Raw genomic sequence first — 23,220 nt, 5'->3', positions numbered from 1 at the left:
TGGGTGCTCGTGTGTGTGTGCATGTGTGTGCACACATGGGTGCTCGTGTGTGTGGTGCGCATGTGTGTGTCCACATGTAGGAGTGGAGGACAACATCAGGTATCATTTCTCCAGTGCTAGCCACCTCGCTCTTTTGAGAAAGGGTCTCTCAGGCTGGAGAGATGGCTCAGAGGTTAAGAGCATTGCCTGCTCTTCCAAAGGTCCTGAGTTCAATTCCCAGCAACCACATGGTGGCTCACAACCATCTGTAATGGGGTCTGGTGCCCTCTTCTGGCCTGCAGGCATACAGACAGAACATTGTATACATAATAAATAAAAAATATTAAAAAATAAAAGAGAACGGGTTTCTCACTGGGACCTGGCCCTCGCTGATTAGACTGGCTGTCCAGTAAGCCCCAGGAGTCCTTCTGTCTCTGCCTCCCTAGTGCTGGGATTATCAACACACACCAATATGCTTTACTTTTTCAGTGGGTGCTGGAACTTGAACGCTGGTCCCCATAATCACTCAGCAAGCACTGAGTGATTTGCCCACTGAGACAGCATGTCTATGGGGAGTTATCTTGCTTGCCTTAAAAGACATAGGAGCCCTAACCTGAAAGCGAGCAGCACCCTGACTGTCTAAGATTATTAAGCATGCTTGTAAGCATAGCTCTCTGCTATTCTGTGGTTGTGCTATAAGCAGCTGCTTTGAGTTTCTGCAGCTGTGAGCCTCCTGAAATGATAGACTATCTGTAATCTGAATTGTCAGTTAAAATAAACCATTTTCCTATGTTGCTTTTTGTTGTTTTCTGGAGACACTATGTAGCCATGGCTTGCCTACAACTCTCTACGTAGACAAGGCTGGTCTTGAACTCCCAGAGAACCACCTGCCTCTACCACCCAGGCACTGGGCTTAAAGGAGTAGTATTTAGAGGTCTGCTGGGAAATCTGTGAGAACAAGAGGTCACCCTGTTAGGTGTTCATTGAATAAAGGTAGAAAGAGGCCACCAAGCATAGGGACAGTGTGGAGCAGGGAGAAGCAGCAAGCTGCATTTCCTGCAGGGAGAAGGTCAGAGAGAAATTGGGAGACAGGGGAAAGTGCCAGGTAAGGGGAGCCTGGAATGCCACAGCCAGGGGGTGGATGCATGGGCCCTGCACAGCTGACCTCCCACAACCAGGGGCTGGATGCATGCATTGCTCCTGCATGACTGGTTTCCCACAACCAGGGGCTGGATGCGTGGCTCCTGCATGTCTGGTTTCCCTGAAGCCCACCTCTTTGTGCTTACATAAACGAACCCCAGTAAATCACGGCACTGACGTGCAAGGCCTGTGATTCCAGCAATGTGAAGCTGAGGTTTGGACTTATGGTCTAGATGGAGTTGGGTGCTTCAGAGGACTTCCTGAACAGGAAAAGAAGACAGAGGTAGCATCAGAGTGAGGCTGGCAGTCAGGTCAGGCAGGAGGAATGGACAGAAAGGGAGAGAGGCACGGCACAGTGAAGAGTGGAGGGTCATGGAGGGCCAGGGAGGGCCGTGGAGGGTCAGGGAAGGTCATGGAAGGTTGTGGAGGACCAGTGTGGGCCATGGAGGGCCAGGGAGGGTCATGGAAGGTCAGGGAGGGCTGTGGAGGGCCATGGAGGGTCATAGCGTGCCAGGGAAGGTCATGGAGGGTCAGGGAAGGTTGTGGAGGGTCAGGGAGAGTCATGGAGGGTCAGGAAGGGTTGTGAAGGGTCAGAGTATGTCATGGGGGGCTGTGGAGGGTGAGAGAAGGTAGAAAACAGTGTGTATAAGAACTAACTAGCAAAGGTAGAAGGTTCTGATGGATGGAAGAGGGGGTGTATGATCCAGAATTACAGAGTGCAGCTTGCCCAGGACTTAAGGAGAGAAGCTAGACAAGAGGGTAGGTGGCTGCAGCCAAGAAAAACAGGTACCTACACCTTCTCAAGTGTCTATCTGCGAAGCCCAGGCATGTGACCCGTGGCTACATACCTTAAAAGCAAGGGTTCTCCAGGCCTCAGGCCATCTACCCTTCCCCAATTCAGTGCTAATTAGTTTAGCAAGCACACAGGAGAAAATAAAATGATTCATTTAATTTAAAGCAGCAAAGTGTTTTTGGACTTTCACGCAGCCAAAAAAAAAATCATGCTTCCAAAAAAAAAATATCTCACGCTAGGCTTCATTATTCCACAACTGTGAGTTCCAAAAACAAAAGAAGAGGGTGCTGGGAGGTGGCTCAGCAGCTAAGAGCATTTCCTGTTCTTGCAGAGGACTCAGGTTTAAGTTCTTTTTATCTGCTGCCCACAACCACCTGTAACCCCAGGTTCTGGGGCTCAGACTCCCTTCTGGCCTCCAAGTGTGCTGCACACATAGGGTGCGCTTACACACACAAGAGCAATCACACACATAAACAAGTGTGCTGCACACATAGGGTGCGCTTACACACACAAGAGCAATCACACACATAAACAAGTGTGCTGCACACATAGGGTGTGCTTACACACACAAGAGCAATCACACACATAAACAAGTGTGCTGCACACATAGGGTGCGCTTACACACACAAGAGCAATCACACACATAAAAACAGAGCGAAGACAAATGAAGGGTTTCCTTTATTCTTTTAAGAGAGAGACAGAAAGAACGAACCGAGGATTCTGAAAGTTGGCTGAGTTTGGTGGCAGAGGCCTGTGTAAACAGAGACTGCTCATTCATTTCCTGGCTTTTCTGTGTGATTATTCTGGTCTGGGCAGCCGGGAAACCAAAGCATGGGTCTGTAATTCCAGAAACCATGAAACTGAGACGGGAGGTTCTCAAGTTCAAGTCCTGCCTGGACAACTAGTGAGAATACCTTGCTTCAAAATACAGAAAATAAAAGGACTGAGGGAATAGCTAAATGCTAAACACTTGCCTAGTTTGCACAAGGGCCTAGGTTTAATCCCCTGGTATCTCCAAAACTAACGTGTGTCTGTGTGTGTGTGTGTGTCCAGACGGACAGAGGCAGGAAGCAGCTGACAACTGATTGGGAGAACAAGAACCACAAAGTGCTGAAGAAGGGGGAGCAAAGGCTGTAGCTCCCGTTAAGGCTGAGGTCACAGTTTGGTGACCAAGGGGGCATGGGGAGATAAATAGAGTAACGCTAACTAAGAGATAAAAAGCCACCAGGCTGAACAAGGCGTAATGGGAGCTGGCAGCCTCTAGGGCCTCCTCTTGGGACTCACTGAAGGCTCACCTTCCTTTTGTTTTCAGTTCTGAAACCACTTGGTCACCAGCTCTGAGAAGCTCTGAGATCAGCTTGTGCGCTCACAGGGCTAGAGGCAAGGTACCAAGCCTGTGGTGGCCGCCATTCCCCTGCAGCAACGGGGCAGTGTGGGAAACAGGTGGAAAGAGCCAAAGTGTTTATTTTGCGGAGGGACTTACAGACAGCAATCCTGACCGATGGCATCAGTCATCAGAGAGAGCTAGAGTGAGCCCCAGGCTCCTGGACCTCCAACAGCCAGGGCTCCCCACAGCCCTGCCCGGCTGGGTTTGTTCCCACATCATTTCCTCTGTGGTATTCTGTAGATCATTTTCTCTTCTGCAGGAAACAGTTCCTAGAATTTCCGTTCCATTTTAGAAGCCGGGAGATCATTACTGGCAGCGTGCTGACAGCGTACAATCGGCTGTAATGTCTTCCCAGGACCTCAGCAGGCCCTGTGCCTGACGCCCTATGCCTGACGTAGGCTGTTTCTGTAAACAGACAGCCCCCAGCTGAGGAGCTTTCTTTGATGCCCATGAGGGAACCCACCTCATGTAGATTTTCCTAAAGAAACACTTCCCAAGGAAACCAGAAAAGGAGCGTATGGACACAGTCCTCTGACGAGTCCTTTTCTGAGAGAGATGTTTGAGAACAAAATGGGAATCGACGGCCCAGTGTGGCTCTGTCCTCCTCATCCTCAGCCCCTTTACCAGCTCTGTGAATCCGCTCTGCTTTGTGGGGTACGGACAGAACCCAAGGGCACTGTCTACAGGCACAGTAGAACATTTCCTCGACTAGCCTGCAAGGTGGCAGGCCTGAGATGCGGAGTACCTAGCTCTCTGAATGAGGGAAGGCTTGCTAGAAGAGCCGCTGAGTGGAAGTGGAAACACAGCTCTTTTATGCCATTCTTTGCTTGGGCACACTGCCCCGAGGCTTTAGTACTAGCTTTCTGGGAGGTTGAGGAAGGGAAAAATACAAGTTCAAGTCTAGCCTGGCTGACAGAGAGTTCAAGGCCAGTCGAGGCAACTTAGTGGGACTCTGCTCAAAACGAAAGGAACAAAAGGAAGGCTTGGGGTAGAACCCAGTGGCAGAGCAAGGCCCTAGTACAGGAAGCACAAAACAAAACAAACAAAACCTTTTTTAAAAAATGTAATTATCGCCGGGCGGTGGTGGCGCACGCCTTTAATCCCAGCACTCGGGAGGCAGAGGCAGGCGGATCTCTGTGAGTTCGAGACCAGCCTGGTCTACAGAGCTAGTTCCAGGACAGGCACCAAAGCTACAGAGAAACCCTGTCTCGAAAAACCAAAAAAAAAAAAAAATGTAATTATCGGGAGGCAGAGGCAAGTGGATCTCTGTGAGTTCGAGGCCAGCTTGGTCTACACAGCAAGTTCCAGACCAGCCGGGGCTATATAATGAGACCCTATCTCAAATAAATTAAATAAAATGTAATCACCTCGGAATCCTCTTTCTATATCCCATAAATAACTACCAAGAAAAAAAAAAGCTTTTTAAATATTTTTGGTACAGGGACCAACGAGGAAGCACAGTGGGCTATATCCCAGCCCAAGGCTGAATCTCCAAAGGCTCCCCTTTGGGGAGGAGTCAGTGTTTGGACCATTCACCAACCCGCTGACCACAAAACAAAACAACCAAACAAGCAAACCAAAACTAACTAAACAAGGCGCCGAGCCAGACATCCTCCTGACTCACCCCTGTAATAATCACTGAGAACAAAAGTTGTATGAAAACAGCAGGTAGAAACCGTATGTCGTCCTTAGGGACTGGAGCTGAGCTGCCTTCTGTCTTGGTCCCAGAAAGGACCTGAGTGTTGTGTGATTGACTCATGGGCAGGACTCTGGACTCTGGCCTGTGCTGAAATTCAGATGCAATAAATATTGAGGGTTGATGAGCCAAGCAGAGAATCCATGAGATGCCCATGACTGTGTGCCTGGGTGGTTTGGGTCAATGACGGCGTCTCCGTGATCGTAGCGGACTTGGGACCTGGTTTAAGGGAAATGGCTCTGCTGTTGAGCTCTAACGTCTCCAGGTTCTCTGTGAATCTCAACACCGTGGCAAACCTGGACCCCATACTGTGATGTCTGGGTCGGGGTGCATCTCTCCGAGGGGTCCATAGGTATGGGTCCCTCAAACTGTAAACAGTGCTGGTGGCTTCAGGACTGAGAACCAGTGCCCTGAAGGGATCCTGCATTGCCGGCTTCCCTGCATCCCACATCTTTGGGCTTACACAAACAAACCCCACTGAACCAGGACACGGGTGTGCAGGGAACGCACAGCAGCCCTGAGAGTCTAGGAGGTAGAAGAGGCTGCCCCTGACGGCCGTTCCTTCACGGGGCGGAGCTTCCCTAGTCAAGGCTTCCGGTGGGCGACCCTGTACCTGGCGGGGCAGCAGCAGGCACCAGGAAGGCAGCAGCGGTGAGAACAAGGAGAGAAGTCCACCAATCAGGTGCTGGGAACTTCTGGAGTCCGTCTGGATTCCTGAGATTCTCTCATCTTAGGGGGAGTAGGAGCCCCAAGAGGGTTCTGGATAGAGGGCTGAGGACAGCAGCGGCAGCAGAAGAGAGACAAGAGCCTTGTGCGGACTGCGCGGGTGCAGAGGGCGAACATGATGCAGTTGGCCCCTCCCTGGAAAGTGTTCCCAATGCCCTGGTGGAAGGGGAGAGGCATAAACACGGGGCTGGGAGTATTCCAGAAATACAGTCGACGGGACTCAGTGGGCTGCTACGAATCCTATGACCTTTCCGGTCCCAGCCTCTACATTGTGGCGGGATGAGCTCAGATACATGGCCTTAAGCAGAGTTCTAAACAGGCCAGAAGTGGCTGGCCACCTAGCCAGACCTGCATTTAGGCCTTCTGCAGTGAGAAGGATCCGGGATCAGTTAACTCTACAATGGCTTCTCTAGGCTGCTCAGAACAACCACACAGATTTCTCCCCATCCCTAACTGCAAAGCCATGCTTGTTTGGGGACAGGGAAAGGACACTGAGCTACCCCGCTTCCCCTAGGCCCATCCTGGGACCTTAGATGTATCAGTCTGTAGGGAAGGGATCTGGCCATGCCACAGTGGGGTAGCAGGGCCCACGGGGACAGACATACGTGCAAAACAACCAGCACCGGAGACTTGACAGCTGGGGAGCCGCAGAGGGTCAGGACGAAGCGCACAGTGCTCCAGACCCGGAGACAGATGAATATGAGCGGAATCAGGATCAGTTTCTTATCAGCCATGGAGGCGGAGGAGCCTCGCTGCAGCTGGTGCGTCTCACAGATGGGCCGGTACTCGGAGAGGGCCTGGTGCTGTGTGAAGGAGGACAGGGAGCAAAGACGTGAGCCAGGCGGCCGCTGCCCGCAACCACCCACGCACATCCACAGGTCCACACAACCCACCAGCCCGGGAAGGCAAGAGAGGGGGCACTGTGGCCTTTTCCACTTGGACGCTGAGGAGGTCTGGAGTCTATCAGATAAACCAGAAGTCATCCCCCACAACCTCCAACTCTCAGATCGGACCCCCTGCCTACTCCACATCTCTACAGGAGTGTCTCTGAGATGTCATAAACCCTGCCCAGGATAAACAAGTCATCTCAACCCTCGGCTCCACTGCACCCTCATTTCAGCCAATGACACTTCATCCTTCCTGTCACCCGTGTGTCTTGGGCATCGTCTTTTAGTCCTTTCTTCCCCAGGCACACCTGACCTATAGGCAAGTCGTAAAGGCCACACCTGCAGAACGGACCCAGAAACTGGATACTCTGACCCACCACCACAGCATGGGCCAGGCATGGTCACCATGTCTACTTGGTCTCCTCCTTCCCACGGCAGGTCGTCCCCAAAGCAGGAGGCAAGTTCTCAGAGGGCATACGGCAGGTCTGACGAGCCCGTTACTCCAAGCTCTTGGCAGCTCCCCTCCAACCCTTCCTTATACTAGCCCATAAGGGTGAGCCCGCTCAGTCTGGACCTCAGTCCCATTCTCTCCCTTGCTCTGGGTCTCCTCCAGACCCAGGTCTTAGCTGGTCTTTGCATCTGGAGTGCTCAGTCACTTGCAGTTCCCTCAGCTTCAAGTCCTTCCCCAGGATCACATTGTGGGTGAAGCTCACAGACAGCCATTTTGCAAACAGCCCTGAGCCCATTCCAGCCAACCGTTCTTCCCCACCTCCATCCCTGACGTCACTCACCCTCAATGCTCAGCTTCTCACTGCTATTCCCCTCCCCCTCCACAACACGAGATCCCTGGGGCCAAGGAAAGGAAGGGGCAAGCCTCGGCTCCTGCATTCCTGAGGGACGTTGGTCACAGCAGGAAGGATGCTCGATTTCAAATCACAATCAAATTGGTAAAGCCAAATGAACTGGCCAATGAGAGGCTTGAGGCTGGCCATGTGTTGAGGACACTGAAACCTGGTGAGGGACTAACCCATATGCCCGGCATTCAAGTGGTAAGCTTCAACAGCATACCTGATTAAAAAACCCACCTCCTCCCCTAAGGGTCCATGACAGCAGCCCAGGGCACTAAGTGCCTGTCTCCCACAGATAGGGAGGGCAGGGCAGAGAGGTCAGCGGGAGGTGGTGCAGCCTGGAGAAGCTGGACCACTTGGCTGCTCCTCAAGAACCAAGCTTGCCTCCCCATTCATTCTCAGCTCCCCTCCCCATCTCCAGGCAGCGAATGACTATGTCCTCACCTCCCTACCCACTTCATACCTTTGCTTTTCTGAAAACCCTTGACAAATCGCAAGAGCTAATTGTCACATGCCAGGGCCAGCCTGGCAAGCAGGGGGCTGATCTAGGAAGGACAAAAAGCACACACACCGGGGTAGAGCCTGGTAGAGCTGCAGGGGGTGTGGGGGACTTTATTCTCCAGGAGCAGCCCCCATCTTCCCAGGTCAGTGGGAAGAAGAGCATGCAGAAGAGGTTGTCTATGTGGGAACGTACTGGTAGCTCTGCTCTCCAGTCAGGACTCCAGACTGGAGTCCAGTCCAGGGCCCAGCGAGGACACAGGGCAGGTGAAAATCGGAGAACTGGAGTCTCAGCAGACAGAGGTGTAGGTGCTGTGCCAGGATGAGGTGTCCCAAGAACACAGATGCCCGCAAGGAGCATCCTAACTCAGGAGTGGCTGCTCAGGGCCAGGTATGGGTCTTTAATCCCAGCACTGGGGAGGCAGAGGCAGGTGGATCTCTGTGGGAGTTCAAGGCCAGCCAGTGCTATGCGGTGAGACTGTCTAAAAGAAAGGAAGGAAGGGAGGGAGGGAGGAAGAAAGAGAGAAAGAAAGAAAAAGAAAGTACAAAGGAAACGAACTGCTAAGTCAGAAGAACCCATGCCTATGGGTGTGGCTGAGGGATAAGAGTATTTAAGCAAGCAGAGGTCCTGAGTTCAGTCTCTAATAACACAAAACAAAACATCCCAGTAAGATTAGGGGAAAAAAATAAGCCAGCATGCTTATAGTTTCACTCTGTGAGAAGCAGAGGCAGGAAGATCAGGAGTGTACAGCTGTCCTCGGTTACAAAGTCTAGGCCAGTCTGGGCCACATCAGACCCCGTGTCTGTGTCCAGGGCAAAGGGATACAATACATTTGATAGAGCGCTCACATCACATATGAAGCCCTGGGTTCAATTCCCAGCACTGCAGAAACTGGCTTGGTGGTGCACACCTGCAAGCCTAGTACCTAAGGGGTGGAGACAGGAGGATGAACAGAAACTTAAGGTCATTCTTGACAGTATAGTGAATTCCAAATTCAGGGCAAACTATGACTGCTTCTTCCACCATCAGTTTATCTTTGACCTTGATTGCTCTCTGAGGACCAATCTCCCTTTCTGGATCATTGACTTATGATCTCCTGAAAAGGCTGACACTTGGGACACAATTTTGACCACCAAGGGTAGGTGAAGTTATCTGTGGCCACTATCCTTGACTTTGAACTCCTTAGTGTAATACTGGGATGGCCACACGGTGGCAGTGCAGGACCGCGGTTAAGAACGCAGCTCTGTGGTCCAGCTACTTCGGTCTCAACCTATACCAGGACTAGCCAACAAGCCTATTCAAGATCCCGTATTCAGTCCAAGCACAGAGTTCCTATGGCCTGGCACTAGTTTAGTCCCTTAGAGAATTAGTCTGTCCCCGAAGGGCCAGCACATCAGACACCTACCGCTCTGTTGATGTGTTTTCTGACCAGAAGGTACAGTAGAGGCAGTAAGACATAAGCCAGCATCTCCCACAGCTTCCCAGTCAGGAGCATCCACAGGACACGGTCCTCAGCCTCCAGGTTCACCCAGCACCAGCCCACGGACACGTCGGAGGCATCGTAGCCTATCTTCTTCAGAGAGACAGCGGCTGCTGTGATGGTCAGCGGGACACCCCAGCTGAAGAATACACAAAAAGAGGGGTGCCAAGGTTAGCCCCTAGCCCTGCAGAGTTATCCCTGCAGAGAACAGTGCTCCCCAAACCAGCATCAGATAGTGTTACAGTGTTCCTGTAAATCAAGGGAGGGTAGGAAGGGCAAGGGGGAGCCTGTTCTGATTTAGAATTTCAGGACTTTGTGGCTTGGTCAGAAGAGCGATTGGATTGATTGTTTAGTATGGATGAAGCCCTGGGTTCAATCTCTCGCGCCGCAGAAACCGGGCACAGTGGCATATGCCTATAACCTCAGTGCTTGGGAGGTGGAAGCAGATAGATCACAGTAAGTTTCAGGCTAACCTGGACTACACAGTAAAATGCTAGCCTGAGCTACAGACTGAGACACTCTCAAAACAATCTCCTAAATGACACAACCTGCAAAAGATGGGGGTTTTGGTACCTCACAAACATCTGGGGCCAAGGGCACTTGCCTGCCCATGGCCTATGATCTCCCATCCAGGCCCAGAGAATCCACTCCCAACTTCTGTACCCCAAGCTCTCCTAGGTTGCCAGGGGACTGACTGAGGTTGTGAGTACTTAGACCTGGATACCAATGCAGGCAAATACTTGTATAGAAAAATAAAATAATTGAAAAATAAAGGTCCAGTGCTCCTCAGAGAGGGGTGTGGCCAGACAGATCCAGCTCTTACACACCCCAGCTGGCTCCTCTCCCTGCACCCACAGGGGTGTGGTCCAGTACACCAACTTCAGCCTGCGAGTCTAGGCTTCAACATTCACACCCTCAGTCAGTCCCCAGGCAACCTGCGGGATCTTGGGTTTCAGGAATTGGGAGAATCCAGGGTCTACAATCGTGGGTTATGTGTAGGCAAATCCCCTTGGCTCTGAGGCCTCCTTTCTCACGCGGAGCAAGTGTAGCCTGGCAAGGGTCAAAGTGACCGTCTAGAACATCTGGTCAGGTGGTGCACCGCTGGGGACCCTACCTGGCTCCGCCATTTGGAGAACACCCCCACCACAACACAACTGGAATTAGGTCCAAGCCCCAAGTCTCCTTTCCAAGAATCCCTGCCCAGTCTCCTTCCAAGACACCTTATCAAAGGGACGCCTCTTGTGGAGGTGACACAGGGGTTGAGTGCTCCAACTTTGATGCAATGGGCTGGGTCCAAACTACCACTCTGTGGCCACTTAGGCAAGCAGCTTAGCTTCGGCACGCCAGCATCTCCACAGGGTGGGGGTGATGATGGCACCACCTGAGGAAAGCCAGATGAGCATCCGTGCGGCTCCCACAAGCCCAGGCAGCCAGGAAGACTGTGATTAGAGGCAGGCTTGGCCGTACACGCCTGTAATCCCAGCACTCGGGAGGCCTGGGCTCCGAGGTGAGACCCCATCTGCTGTAATGTTTCAGTGTTCATCAGAATAAAGCAGGTGGATGTGTATACACACATACATACATACACACACATACATAATACACACATACGTACATACATACACACATACATACATATATACACACATACATACATATATACACACATACATACATATATACACACATACGTACATACATACACACATACATAATACACATGCATATATACATACACACATACAAACAAACATACATACATACACAATACATACATTTATCATACCTGTCACTGACAGAAGGATGGGAAGCACACAGCTCTAGCTAAAATTCCTTGGCATGAGGGTACATAAGCAATGTCTACTCCTTCCCCTAAGGTCCCAAACTGAGATACATTTCTGCCGAAGTTCCCTCTGGAGAACCAATGAATTTATTGGGCATTCCTTACAGCTCATAGGTGGGGGGTTACTTATAGGGGTGTGGAAGCTCCTTCCTAAAAGGCCGTATCAGAAAACTGTTCCTTTAGACAGCAGAGATGAGGACTTCCCCAAGGGTCACCTAGATGGAGGCCCCTTAGTCTTCCTATGTGCTCCATCCCTTCCCCAAGGACACGCAAGTAAGGCAAAGGGACAAACAGGTGGCAGGAAGCGGCTGGACACTCAGGTGAGGGTCTTGTGACCTCTCGACCTCCTCATGGGGGAATGCTAACGGTCAGCAGGCCCGGCTGGGAGAAGTAGGCTCAGAGGACAATCACAACAGCAGCCTGTACGCGATACGAAAATATACAGTTCTTGGGGCTGCTGGGACAGCTCAGTGGGTAAAAGTACTAAACCTGATGACCTGAGTTCCGTCCCTGGGACCCACTTGGCGGAACTTGCCCTCTGACCTCCACATGTGTGCCATGGCACATTCGTGCCCGCCCCTCAAAAATAAATAAATGTAATTTTAAAAGGTCTACAAGCAAAAGCACATATTCATGTTTTTATACCAAGTATGCGTCAAGCCCATACAGCTGATAGAATCTCCAGGGATGCTTCTGGGGAGCCCCACTCTGCCCGAGCTGTCATGCTCAGGAATTTAGACTGATCCTGTCACACAAATCCAGCTCATAACTTTCATTTTCTGTAGCATCTAAGAAGAAAGTGAAAGCTAGGCCCTGTAACCCCAGCACTAGGAAAGCTGAAGCAGGGGGATTGCCGGGAGTCTGAAGCCAGCTTGGGCTGCAGAGTGAGACCCTCTCTGAAGAAACAGAAAACACAGAGAATACGACAGACTGTAAGTTCACTAGACCATGACTAAGGGACTTCTTGGCCAGACGAAGCACGGTGCTCCCAGGTTGCTCAAATGCTTCCTTGTTCCTTCTGCCCCCATACTTCTCATGGCCTCCCCGCTGGACTCTCAGCTTCCTGTCTGCCCCCACAGGGCACTGTCTCAGCTTCAATTTGGGGCTAGTGACACTTTTATTCTTTATGTTTTAAACATCTATTTATTTCATGAATGTGAGCGTGTTTTGCCTGCATGTATGTATGCATATCACCCGGAGGCCAGAAGAGAGAGTCATATCCCCCAGAACGGGAGTTTCAGGCTGTTGTGAGCAGCTGTGTGGGTGCTGGGAACCAAACCCAGGTCCTCTGCAAGAGCACCAAGTGCTCTTAACCGCAGAACCATCTCTTCAGCTGCCTCTGCCCCACAGTTCATGGTATTATTAAAGTTACCTCCATGGCTTAAGTTTTTTTGAGACAGAGTCTCATGTGGGCCAGGCTGACAAGACTGGGTGCCGCCTCGGCTCTCCAAACTGATTCTGAAGCAGGGGACCTCACGGATTAGGGTCTGTCCAGGGGGAAGAAAGTTAACACACCACACCCCGAGCCGATCTCTCACTTGGAGTGGCAACAACAGCACCTCCTGGCAGAGCCTGGTCTCCTAGTTCGTGTTCACCTGGAACCCAAGGTCAGGCTCTGCATAGGCTTCCTCCCTTCTCAAGCAGTTACAGACCAAACCGTGCTCCATTCCAGGTCTGTCTCTTGAAGTCCTGACCCTCAGAACCTGAGAAAATGACTGTTTGGAGACAAGGTGGCTGCCAGTGGGTCCACCCCCAAGAGCAGGCGTCTGATAGGAGCGGATTTTGACTCCGACAAGCACAGAGCGACAACTTTTGAGGGTCCAGGAAGTCAGCACCATCTATGAGCCAGCCATCTCCTGGCCCACACCTTGAGCTTCTAGCGGGTTGTTGTTGATACCCCATGCAGGACAGAGGAGTCACTACTCCAGCCCCCGCGGAACTGAGCTCCAGAGTCAAAGGAATGAACTAGAAGAACTTAGGGAAGAGAAAACTAAAGCAAAGCCTCTTGGCTTTCTCCAGTCAGGCCCCTCTGGGGACTCTTTACCATTCTAGCTTTAAATCCCCAGGGAAGCGAAACTGGAAGCAGTCACACAGGAAAGAAGCAAGCCACCCTCATACTAGGAATCCCCTGGCGTTCCTGTGATGGCCTCAGGCAGGTGGCTGTCCCCAGAATAGCAATGAGTTGGATGACCTCTGGAAGCAGGCCCCTTGGGGATCCCAGCTCTGCCCTTCTGGGGACGTTTTGTTATAGAGTGGGGGCACTCCTCCCCCTTCGAAGGGTCCAGTGGAAAAGCTGCCCACTGCTTTCCAAAGAGCATTTGAACCATTAGCCCAGGCCCCAGTCCGTCCCACGAAGGGCCCCGGTTGGAAGTGGGTTCCAGGCATCCTGTGTTTCTCGGTTCCTTCTGATCCTTGGAGACTGGCAACTTCTGGGTAGGAAACAAAGTGTGGGTGGGGTCTTCCTTTACCCTCTCTGTGCGCCAAATGGCAATTCCTGGTTTAAGACCAGTGGTTATAGACAGCCTTAAAGTGTTAACAGAACGGGGGAGGGGGTAGAGGAGACTGTCCGGCAACAGCTCTGGGGAGGAGCCAGAGGGAAGCCCAGCGGAACAGAGCCAGGGTGCAGAGGCAGCTTCCCCAGGACAATGGTTACTCACTGTCCCTCTCGTGGGGCAGAGCTAGGACGTGGGAGAGGTTCAGGGGGTCAGTCTCTAGGAGGTCACCATGAGGTCATTCTGTGAATTCAGCTGTGGGAGGGGGAGGGGTATCCTGTGCAATGCAGGACCCACCTGATGACACTGTAGCCCTCAGCAGATGCCCCTGCCCACCTAGGTCCTGGGGGAAGAGAAGCAGTTTGATACTCCCAGAAGAATCAAGAGAAACCTCCGCTGCCCCTGAGGCTCTTGCCCTGGGTTTCCCACTGTAAGATCTTACCATATAATCTTGGGGAAAGAAACTGAGTAGAATAGATGGAAACCAGCTCCAATGTAGGGGGCACTGGTGCCCTGGAGTGCTGCTCAAGAGACTGCCTGCCCAGTGTTAGATCAGAGGCCACCCTGTGGACTGTGGAGGAAACCATAGCAGCCTTACCTGCCATCCAGGCCCTTCCCTACGCAGCTAAATTCCTAGCATTCAGCAGCAGCAGCCCCAAGACAGGGTGGGGCAATAGGACTCACTTTCTGAGCAGGTTCACAGAATGGCTAAACTCAGAGACTGCTCCCCTCTAAGCACAGAGACCCCCACTCTAAAGTCTATAAAGGAATTCCCTTTGTCCTGTGGATTGCTGTTGAATGGCCTATACCAGCCCCCCATCTCCCCGTCTGCCCCCAATCCCCCCAACCCCACCATGAGTGGCTGGTGGAACCAAAGGATGTTTCACCAGCAATTCTCCTTCCTCAACATCTCTCTACCAAACCTGGAAAGAATCTTTGTTGTTTAAAATACTTAAGAATGAGCAGGGCATGGTGACACATGGCTTAAATCCCAGCACTTCGGAGGCCAAGAAAGGCAAAAGACATGCAGGTTTCTCTATGAGTTCAAGCCTAGCTTGATCTATGTAGTGAGTTCCAGGCCAGCCAAGACTACTTAGAGAACTATCTCTAAAACAAAACAAAACAAAACAACCCCAAAAAACCCAACCAAACAAAAAAACAAGCCACAGGAAAGAAAATGTGGAGGTCATGCATCCTTTCGTGGAGGCCCCCCTCCTTTATCAGCATTACCGGCTCTAAAAGCCCCCAGTCTCAGACCCCTACAACAGCAACTGAGCATGAGGTGGGCATGGTGCCCGGGAGGCAAGGACGGCTGACCTTAAAGCAAAGCCAGTCTCCTGGGCTACACAGTGAGTTCTAGGCTAGTCTGGGCTACCGTAGGAGACCTTGTCTAAAACAAATGCTAGGGTAGGCATGGGGTATGGCGCCCGTAATCCTTGCTCTGGGGAAGTGTGACAGGAAGGTCAAGAGTCTGAGAGAATACTGGGCTACAGAACAAGGTTGAGGCCAGGCTCAGCTGAGACTCTGCCTCTAAAAAACACAAATGAATTCATTCTCTCCCCTGGTCCCCCTCTCCAGCATGGGTCTTGGAGAGAACACTGAGACACGGCAGGAAGAACCCCGAAATCCAGCTCTGCCCTTGAACTCATGGCAATCTCTCTGCCTCAGCCTGGGATTTCAGTCGGATACCACTAGGCTTGGCTAGACCCTATCTTTGCTTCTTTTTCACTATGGTGTAACTTCCCACTCCCCACACAGCAGAGTCTTGGGGTCAGCTTGGGACATAAGACTCTTTCTTCCGGGGGCTGGAGAAATGGCTCAGTGGTTAAGAGCACTGACTGCTCTTCCAGAGGACCCGGGTTCAATTCCCAGCACCCACATGGCAGCTCACAACTGTGTGAAGATCCAGTTGCAGGGGATCTGACACCTTCACACCAATGCACATAAAATAAAGTTAAATAAACCATTAAAAAAAAAAAGACTCTTTCTTCCTCCATAAATGCAAGGGAGCTCCAGAGGGGTGTGTGTGTGTGTGTGTGTGTGTGTGTGTGTGTGTGTGTGTGTGTGGAGAGAGAGAGAGAGAGAGAGAGAGAGAGAGAGAGAGAGAAAGGAGAGAGAGAGAGAGAGAGCGCAATACAGCTGTTCCGCGTTCAGTCACACCCAGAAGTGGAGCCAGAAGTCCAGACTGCTGGTGACCAGCTCAGTCAGGACCCTTACCTCTGACCCCAAAAGACAACACCCTACCTCCCAGCCCTTTTCAAGGACTCTAGAACTGATCTGGTAGAACAGGGGCAGGGGTGAGGGTGGCTAGCTGGCCCCTGCTGAGGGTGGAGACAGTTGCTATAGAGGAAGAATAGGAAATTACCCATCCAGGCAACTCCAGCCCTGGCCTCGGGTGGGCACCCTAAACAAATGACCACAGAGACACATTCACACGGATGCACTAAAGGAACGACAAAGCAAAAGCAGAGCTGGAGAGATGGTTGAGAGCACTGGCTGCTCTTCCGGACGACCAGGGTTCAATTCCCAGCTCCCACATGTGGCTCCCAGCTGTCTGTAACTCCAGACCCAGGAGTTCCATCAATTCCCTCTTCTGGCCTCCTTGGGCACTGCACACATGTGGTACAAACATACATGCAGGCAAAACATCCAAACAGAGAGAGAAATAACTGCACCATGCCTGACAGGTGTGACCTTAGCCAAGTCAACACCAAAGCGCTTCTGAAACCTGCCAGAGTGCAGACTTGAAGCCCTGTGAAGAAGCATCGGGCATACAAAACCTGAGGGCATCCCACAAGCTACCATGTTGTGCTCTCCCCAATGCCAACGTCATGAGCCAGGCCAGTGACACGTGTCTGTAACCTCAGCTACCTGGGCTACATGGTGAATTTCAGGCCAGCCTAGACTACACACGAAGGCCCCGCCTAAACAAAACATAACTATGAGCTGGGGTTTAGCTCTGTTGGTAGAGCACTTGCCTGGGTCTCATCCCGGCCCCCGGCACCGCAGAGAACGCATAGAGAGGCACTCATCCCTCTAATCACAGCACTAGGGAGGTGGGGGCAGGAGGACCGGACTCAGAAACAGAAACAAAAGTAAGTGAACAAAACAGCCAAGGTTGGGCTAGCAAGATGACTCAGGCGTAAAGCCTGGTGACTCAATCCCTTGAATCCAGGTGGGAGGCGAGAGCGAAGTCCACGAAGTTGTTTGCCTTCTGACCTCTACACACAGGTGCCATGACATACACAGCCCCCCTAAGCAATAAGTAAAAATAAAATTTAAAGTCAGAGTTATAAAGAAGACTGATGGGGAAACGGAAGATTTGCAAGGGGATAAGAAGACATGGAAAAAGCCAGGCAATGGTGGCGCACGCCTTTAATCCCAGCACTCGGGAGGCAGAGACAGGCGGATCTCTGTGAGTTCGAGACTAGCCTGGTCTACAGAGCTAGTTCCAGGACAGGCTCCAAAGTCACAGAGAAACCCTGTCTCGAAAAACCAAAAAAAAAAAAAAAAAAAAAAAGACATGGAAAATAGGTTAACGTGTAATTCAGAATTTTCCTCAGCGACGAAGTCCACCAATCAGGTGGCAGTGCCACCCTGCCGGTTATGTGTTGGTATGTGTACGTCTGCGGGAAAGCCACAAACATAAGCATACACACACGAGGTGGCACCGCGTCTACTCAAGAAAAATAATGGGAGAACACAAAATGCTAACAACTGGGAAACCTGCACAGCTATAGTTTTCTTAAAGTCATTGTTATCCCAGCCAGGTAATCATGAAACGCACAGACTCAGGGTCAGAATTAGCGTCTACCCCTGCGCCCCCGACTTCCTAGCTCTGTGGCTTGGGCCATCTGTCTTCTGTGAGTGGTGGGTGATGGCCCCGCCCATCTGGCTGGAGCATGGGTGATCTAATAATGGGGCAGCTCTTTGTGAAGGCTTCGGGAGCCAGAAGATGGGGTCTCAGCTGTCCTCCTCCAGTCACAGAGAAAGGTCCCCGGGGATGGGACCCTGTTGAGTACTAAGAGGAAGGCACTGGGGCCTCATGGTTGCTTTCCTGGGAACTTGTGTGTGCACGGCCTCTCTGGGATTCTGTGTTTCATGCCTGTAGCTGTTTTTAGAGATGGGATTTCTCAGGTCTGGGGAGGTAGCCCTGGCTTCAGTCCCTGACATTTCCAGAAAACGAGCCATAAAGATTCCTTTTCCATGCCACATGCTACCATGCCATTAAACACATGAGTTAGAGCACAGGCCACCGGCATTAACAGCTGAGTGGCATTCTGGGTAGGAAGGAGAGGAAGTCCCTTAACTTACTGTTTCCCTTACTGCTGAACAATGAAATTACTTCTGATTCTTACTATTTCTTCTTCTAATTTAATGAGAAAATGCCACCCTGTTATATGATCAATTCCCAGTAATTACTGTTTGGGGGTGGGTGGGTGGGGACAGGATCCTGTGCAGCCCAGGATGGCGGACTGACCTGACGTTTAAATAGCACTGAAGCAGATTTTGAGCTCCTGATTCTCCCGCCTCTACCTCCCCTGGGTTCCAGGAATGTGCCATCAACCCCAACTGTTCTTCAGAACCCTTCATGGAGAGATAGCCACCATGTGTGCTGTTATTATTTTAAAATTCTGCAGGCCAGTGGTGGCGCAAGCCTTTAATCCAAGCACTCGGGAGGCAGAGGCAGGCGGATCTCTGTGAGTTCAAGGTCAGCCTGGTCTACAAGAGCTAGTTCAGGACAGGCACCAAAACCTACAGAGAAACCCTGTCTCGAAAATAAAAAGACAAAAAAGAAAAAAGGGGCTGGAGAGATGGCTTAGAGGTTAAGAGCACTGACAGCTCTTCCAGAGGTCCTGAGTTCAATTCCCAGCAACCACATGGTGGCGCACGGCCATCTGTAATTTGATCTGGTGCCCTCTTCTGGCTTGCAAGCACATATGGAAGGAATGTTGTATACATAATAAATAAATAAATCTTTAAAAAAGAAAAGAAAAGAAAAAAAATTAAAATCCTTTCCAAGGCTGGAAGACTTGAAGAAGAGGCTTGAGTTTTAGTAGTGAGCCAGGGGATGAGGGGGAGTGGATCATTGATGAGCGTGGCAGCGCACACCTTTAATCTCAGCACCTGTGGGAGGCAGAGAGAGGAGGTTCCAGGCCAGCCAGGGTTACAGGGAGGCCTTGCCTAATAACTCAACAAACACATAGTCGGTAGTCAGGTAGCCTGTGTCCAGGGAGGAGGATTCTTCATATCACAGATCCTTCGGCAGCAATGACCCAATACTCCAAGGCTATAGAGCGGAGAGGCCTTAGCGACCAGTGTGGGAGGATCTGGGTCATAACTGAACCTGTTGAACAGGTTCCAGCGAGTCTCGGGAACACAGGCCTTCCCTAGAAAGACTTCCCCAAGCATCCCAGAACCTTCCTAGAGGGTCGCTGATTTTGAGAAGGCCCTGTTCCTTTGCTTAAAAAATAGATCGTATTCATCAGTTTGGAAAGAGTGCAGTCAGGAGAAGTTCTTGCAAAGAGAGGTCCAACTTGGGCCCCTTTTCAGGTGCCAATGACCAACTGTGTTCAGGCTCCAATCCTACCATGGAAGACTTCTGGTCTCTGACATAGTTGGTATTTGATGTGTGTTGGAGGGGAGAGAAACCGAGTCCCCTTTGCAGTAGGTCCCCCCCACTGGGAATGACATGGTACAAAGATTTTGCCTGAGCAGCTGAGAAGTGGGCTCTTTCATTTCTTTGGGACCAGCTGGTCTCCTTCCAACAGTTGCAAGAGCAGCAGGTCAAGTGACTCTTCCCAGCTTGTCTCAGCGTGTGACAACCAGGTGACCTGTCTCTACTGAAGCGCTGACTACCCTCTTAGCCCTTGGAAAGCACTCAAGGTTTTAGAAAGGACCTATAATTAGGGCAGACTCCGGGGCCTTGCGCTCAGGCAAAGAGACAAGGAAACGGCCTTAGGATTCCTGCCTTGGGTTCAGCACAGGACACCAGGAGTTTGGAACTCTGAAAAGACACAGGTGAAGCTGGCCTCTGGGTACGGCTTTTTTGCTGACATGCTTGAAAGCAGGGCAGGACAGGGCAAGACAGGCCGGCAAAGGCCTTCGTTTCCTCGCTCTCAGAGACTCCAGGTGGCTGACAGCCCTGATCCTGACCAGCCCTTTGCCACTGACCTCAGTTTTGAAGATCCTGAATAATTCTAGGCAGTCAAGTCCTCCTAGGAGGGACTAGACAGGAAGTTTGGTGGTTAAAAGCACTTGTTGCTCTTATAGAGGACCTGGGTTCAATTCCCAGCCCCCACATGATGGTTCACAACCACCTGTAACTCTAGTTGGGGGAGGGATTGATGCCCTCTTCTGACCTTCAAGGGCACCAAGTACACATACATACATGTGATGCACATACATACATGCAGTCAATACTCACACATAAAATAAAATTAATAAATCTTTAAAAAACCTTAGAATAAAAATTCTAGTGACTGGGGCCCGAAGTCTATAAACGGCATGAAAAACTTAAAAAGCATACATTTGTGTGTTTTATGGTTGAGACACTGTGGTCTGGGAGTGGCTGGATGTACCACACCCACTGTGGTAGAGAATTGGAAGTTGTGGGCTCTTCCGCCAGGACAGACACCTAATCATCTCCCAGCCTACGTATCGGGGTTTCTCTCCATAGGCAGCAGAGACTGCCAAGTCACGGTGAAGAAGGAGGCAAAGGCACAGTGTCGTTGTTCCCAGTTCCTTTCTAAATGGCAGGGCTCACCCCTGTGGGCAAGCTCTGCACCCACCCCCACCTTGCCTGAAGGTTCCAATTGGGGCAGACACCACCGACCACCCGCTTCAGAGATGCTCTAACACGTTGACTCCAATCTCTTGGGCAAGCAGGGCATCCTTCCTTGCTTCCGGGATGCCCGGGGGGCATGACCGCCAGTAGAACAAGCCACCTTGCCACCTAGATAGAGGACGCGCGAGGGCCACAGTGCAGTAAGCAAGGCCAGGGACCAGTAAGCCTGGGTCTGGGGCCTGGAGGCAAAGCAGCGTCTCCCACTCACCTGATGAGATGAAAAGCCCAGAGCAGATGGTCCGTGTTGGGCCCGCGCGCATCTCGGACGATGCTGAGGTACAGGTAGAGAGCGATGGCCACCGTCCAGAAGAAGGAGCTGGTGTTGGCGAAAGTAGAGAGCGCGCCCTGCAGCACGCAGTCCCACGAAGGCCCCGCAAAGTCCTGCAGCACCCCGTAGAAGTACGAGGCAGCCGAGAGCAGGTCCGCTAGCGACAGGAAGAGTAGCAGGCGCCGCGCCCGGCTACGCAGGTCAGGCCACAGGGCGTGCGTGACCACCAAGAGGCCCGAGCCCAGCGCTGACAGCACGCACGACAGCAGTACCACGGCGCGCTCCCACGGAAACAGCACGGTGGGAGGTGCGGGGGATGGCATGGCCGGCTAGGGACGAAGGGGAGACGGCCAGGGTGCACAGGGACAAAGGTGCAGAGAGGTCGAGGCCAAGTCGAGCCCGCGGTCGCCTCTGTCTGGGCATCTAGACGCCCGGGGCTCGAGTACCCACGGGTCCCGCCTGCGTCCCAGCCCCGCCCAGGCTACAGACCAAGCCGCCGCCGTCTCATCCCAAGGCTCTCAACGTCCACCCCACCCCTGTGCTCTCTGCTACGGGCCGCTGAGCTCTCCCGGGTCCACCCCTGCGCTCTCTAATCCCGCCCCTGAGCTCTCCCCGTTCCTACTCTGCGCCCCCACACCCCTCCCTGATTTCCCTAATCCCCGCCCCTGAGCTCTCCACGCCTAGTGTTTGCCTCCCGCGCTAGGCTCCTGTCTCAGCGCTGTCCACACTCCGCCCGAGTAGCCTCAGCACCCAGCCTTGACGCCCGCCCCTGCGATCTCCTTGCCCAGAATCAGCCCCTACACCTTGCTCCTAAATTCTCCCCTTCTCCCACCTCAAGCTCCAGAGCCCAGCTCCCGAGTCCCGCCCCCGAGCCCTCCACGCTCCGCCTCTGTAACGCTGAGCGCTCTCGCCCGCGCTCCGCCCCTGCGCACTAACACACGGCGCTCCGGAGCTCCAGCGCTCCGCCCCGTGGCTCCAGGGCACCGCCCAGTCCCTTCCAAGCTCCTCCTATGACCCCCACTCGCGAACTGCTCCACCCCTGATGCTCATTCAGCACCACGCTCACGTGCTGCCCCACGCCTCTGCGCCCCTACACCTCTCTCCACCCCAGTTACTCCCGGTCCTGGTCCCCGTCTCTGCCTTCCGCCTCCCGAAGCTACTCTAGAAGGCTAGCAACCGGCTAGGACGTCCCGTTCTGGCGGGGAGGGGAGAAGGACATTTTTAGGGCTAAAGTTACTTTCCTTGGGGTCAGCCAGGCCAGCTTACGTGTGTGTTGGGGCGGGGAGGCGCGGTTGTTGGAGACATTCTTTCCGATGGTGGCAAAAACAGGTCCAGAGCGTGACCCACATTCCTGAAGCCTGGGTTACTTGAAGTGTTCCCAAGATCTGAGGTGGTGATTTGGAGAAGTTTCTGACTTTTGTTATAATGAACGTATTGTTTTTGTGGAGTTGGGAATGGAACTCAGGGCTTCACACATCCCAATAAAGTGTTCGCCTACTGAACTGTATACTTTTAGTTCCTAGTTATTCTCTATGGCTTATTTGGTGCGATTTAAAAATACATTTTATTATTTTATTTGAACGGATAGTTTGCCTCCATGGATGTCTGCGTGCCACGTGCCTAGAGAGGCAGGAAGAGGGTGTCATACCCCTTACACCATGTGGGTGCTGGAATTGAACCCAGTCCTATGGAAGAACAGCAAGTGGCCTTCTCTCCCTCCAGAGGTGAGATTTTTTTAAGAAATGAAACAGTAGCGCCTGTGAGATGACTTTGAGTAATGGCCCTAGCAAAGCAAAACCAACAATCGGAGTTTGATTCTCGGGACCCACTTGGAAAGAGACATCAAGTCATGTAAGTTGGCCTGGTACCGCCCTAAGTGTGCACAGCACGCTCCTCCCCACCCCTGCTGGACACATAAAAAAATGTACTCTAAAAAAAATGTAAACGTGAAAAAAAATAAATGAAATATCAGTTCCCGGTTTGCAGAGTCCTTTCTTTTCTTGTTGGAACATTTTGTATTTTTCAGGGATGGAAATCCTCTATAGAGGACCCAGTTTTCATTACCAGCTCCCAGGACCACGCATAGTCCTGTTCTAAGCGCATCCCATGTCCCTGTCTCTGAGGCACTGTACTCACACACCCACATAATTAAAAGTAATAAAAATCATTTTTAAAAAGTCTGCATTTGTAATTGTCCTAAGTCTAAAAGTCACTGGGTTTTAGTACATTTGCAAGTTTGTGCAACCACAGTAATTACCTTGTTCTACAGCATTTGCTCACCCTCAAGGACTTGGGCTACAAAGATTGATCCCCAGTTAAGAGCACCTGTGCTCCA

The 23,220-nt window shown here is 51.8% G+C and overlaps 1 protein-coding gene across 2 annotated transcripts; it reads right to left on the bottom strand.

Annotated features, from left to right (window-relative positions):
- Positions 1 to 4,526: 4,526 nt before the first annotated feature.
- On the bottom strand, positions 4,527 to 21,535 carry Gpr157 (G protein-coupled receptor 157). 2 transcript variants are annotated; one of them, XR_012907461.1, is made up of 5 exons: positions 20,826 to 21,487; positions 9,361 to 9,574; positions 6,327 to 6,524; positions 5,609 to 5,877; positions 4,527 to 5,214 (listed from the first exon to the last, which is right to left on the bottom strand). XR_012907461.1 is itself a non-coding variant. In XM_075945712.1 (4 exons), exons 1-4 carry the CDS (start codon positions 21,206 to 21,208, stop codon positions 5,674 to 5,676), a joined length of 999 nt encoding a protein of 332 aa, XP_075801827.1. In that variant the 5' UTR covers positions 21,209 to 21,535; the 3' UTR covers positions 4,527 to 5,673. The 2 variants fall into 2 exon arrangements, 1 of the variants encoding a protein (XP_075801827.1); XM_075945712.1 differs by having other exon boundaries at positions 4,527 to 5,877; positions 20,826 to 21,535.
- Between the last annotated feature and the right edge of the window lie 1,685 nt (positions 21,536 to 23,220).

This window comes from Microtus pennsylvanicus, chromosome 13, assembly GCF_037038515.1.
Source record: "Microtus pennsylvanicus isolate mMicPen1 chromosome 13, mMicPen1.hap1, whole genome shotgun sequence".
NCBI classification, from domain to species: domain Eukaryota; kingdom Metazoa; phylum Chordata; class Mammalia; order Rodentia; family Cricetidae; genus Microtus; species Microtus pennsylvanicus.
The sequence above is the reverse complement of the archived record's forward strand: the minus strand, read 5'-3'. Positions and strand labels throughout refer to the sequence as shown.

Coding starts and splice junctions, on each gene's coding strand:
- Gpr157 (XM_075945712.1), bottom strand. CDS start 21,208: ATGCCATCCCCCGCACCTCCCACCGTGCTGTTTCCGTGGGAGCGCGCC. Junction 9,575..20,825: donor TGGGCTTTTCATCTCATCAG/GTGAGTGGGAGA, acceptor TGTATTCTTCAG/CTGGGGTGTCCCGCTGACCA. Junction 5,878..6,326: donor CGGTGCTGGTTGTTTTGCAC/GTATGTCTGTCC, acceptor CCCTTCCACCAG/GGCATTGGGAACACTTTCCA.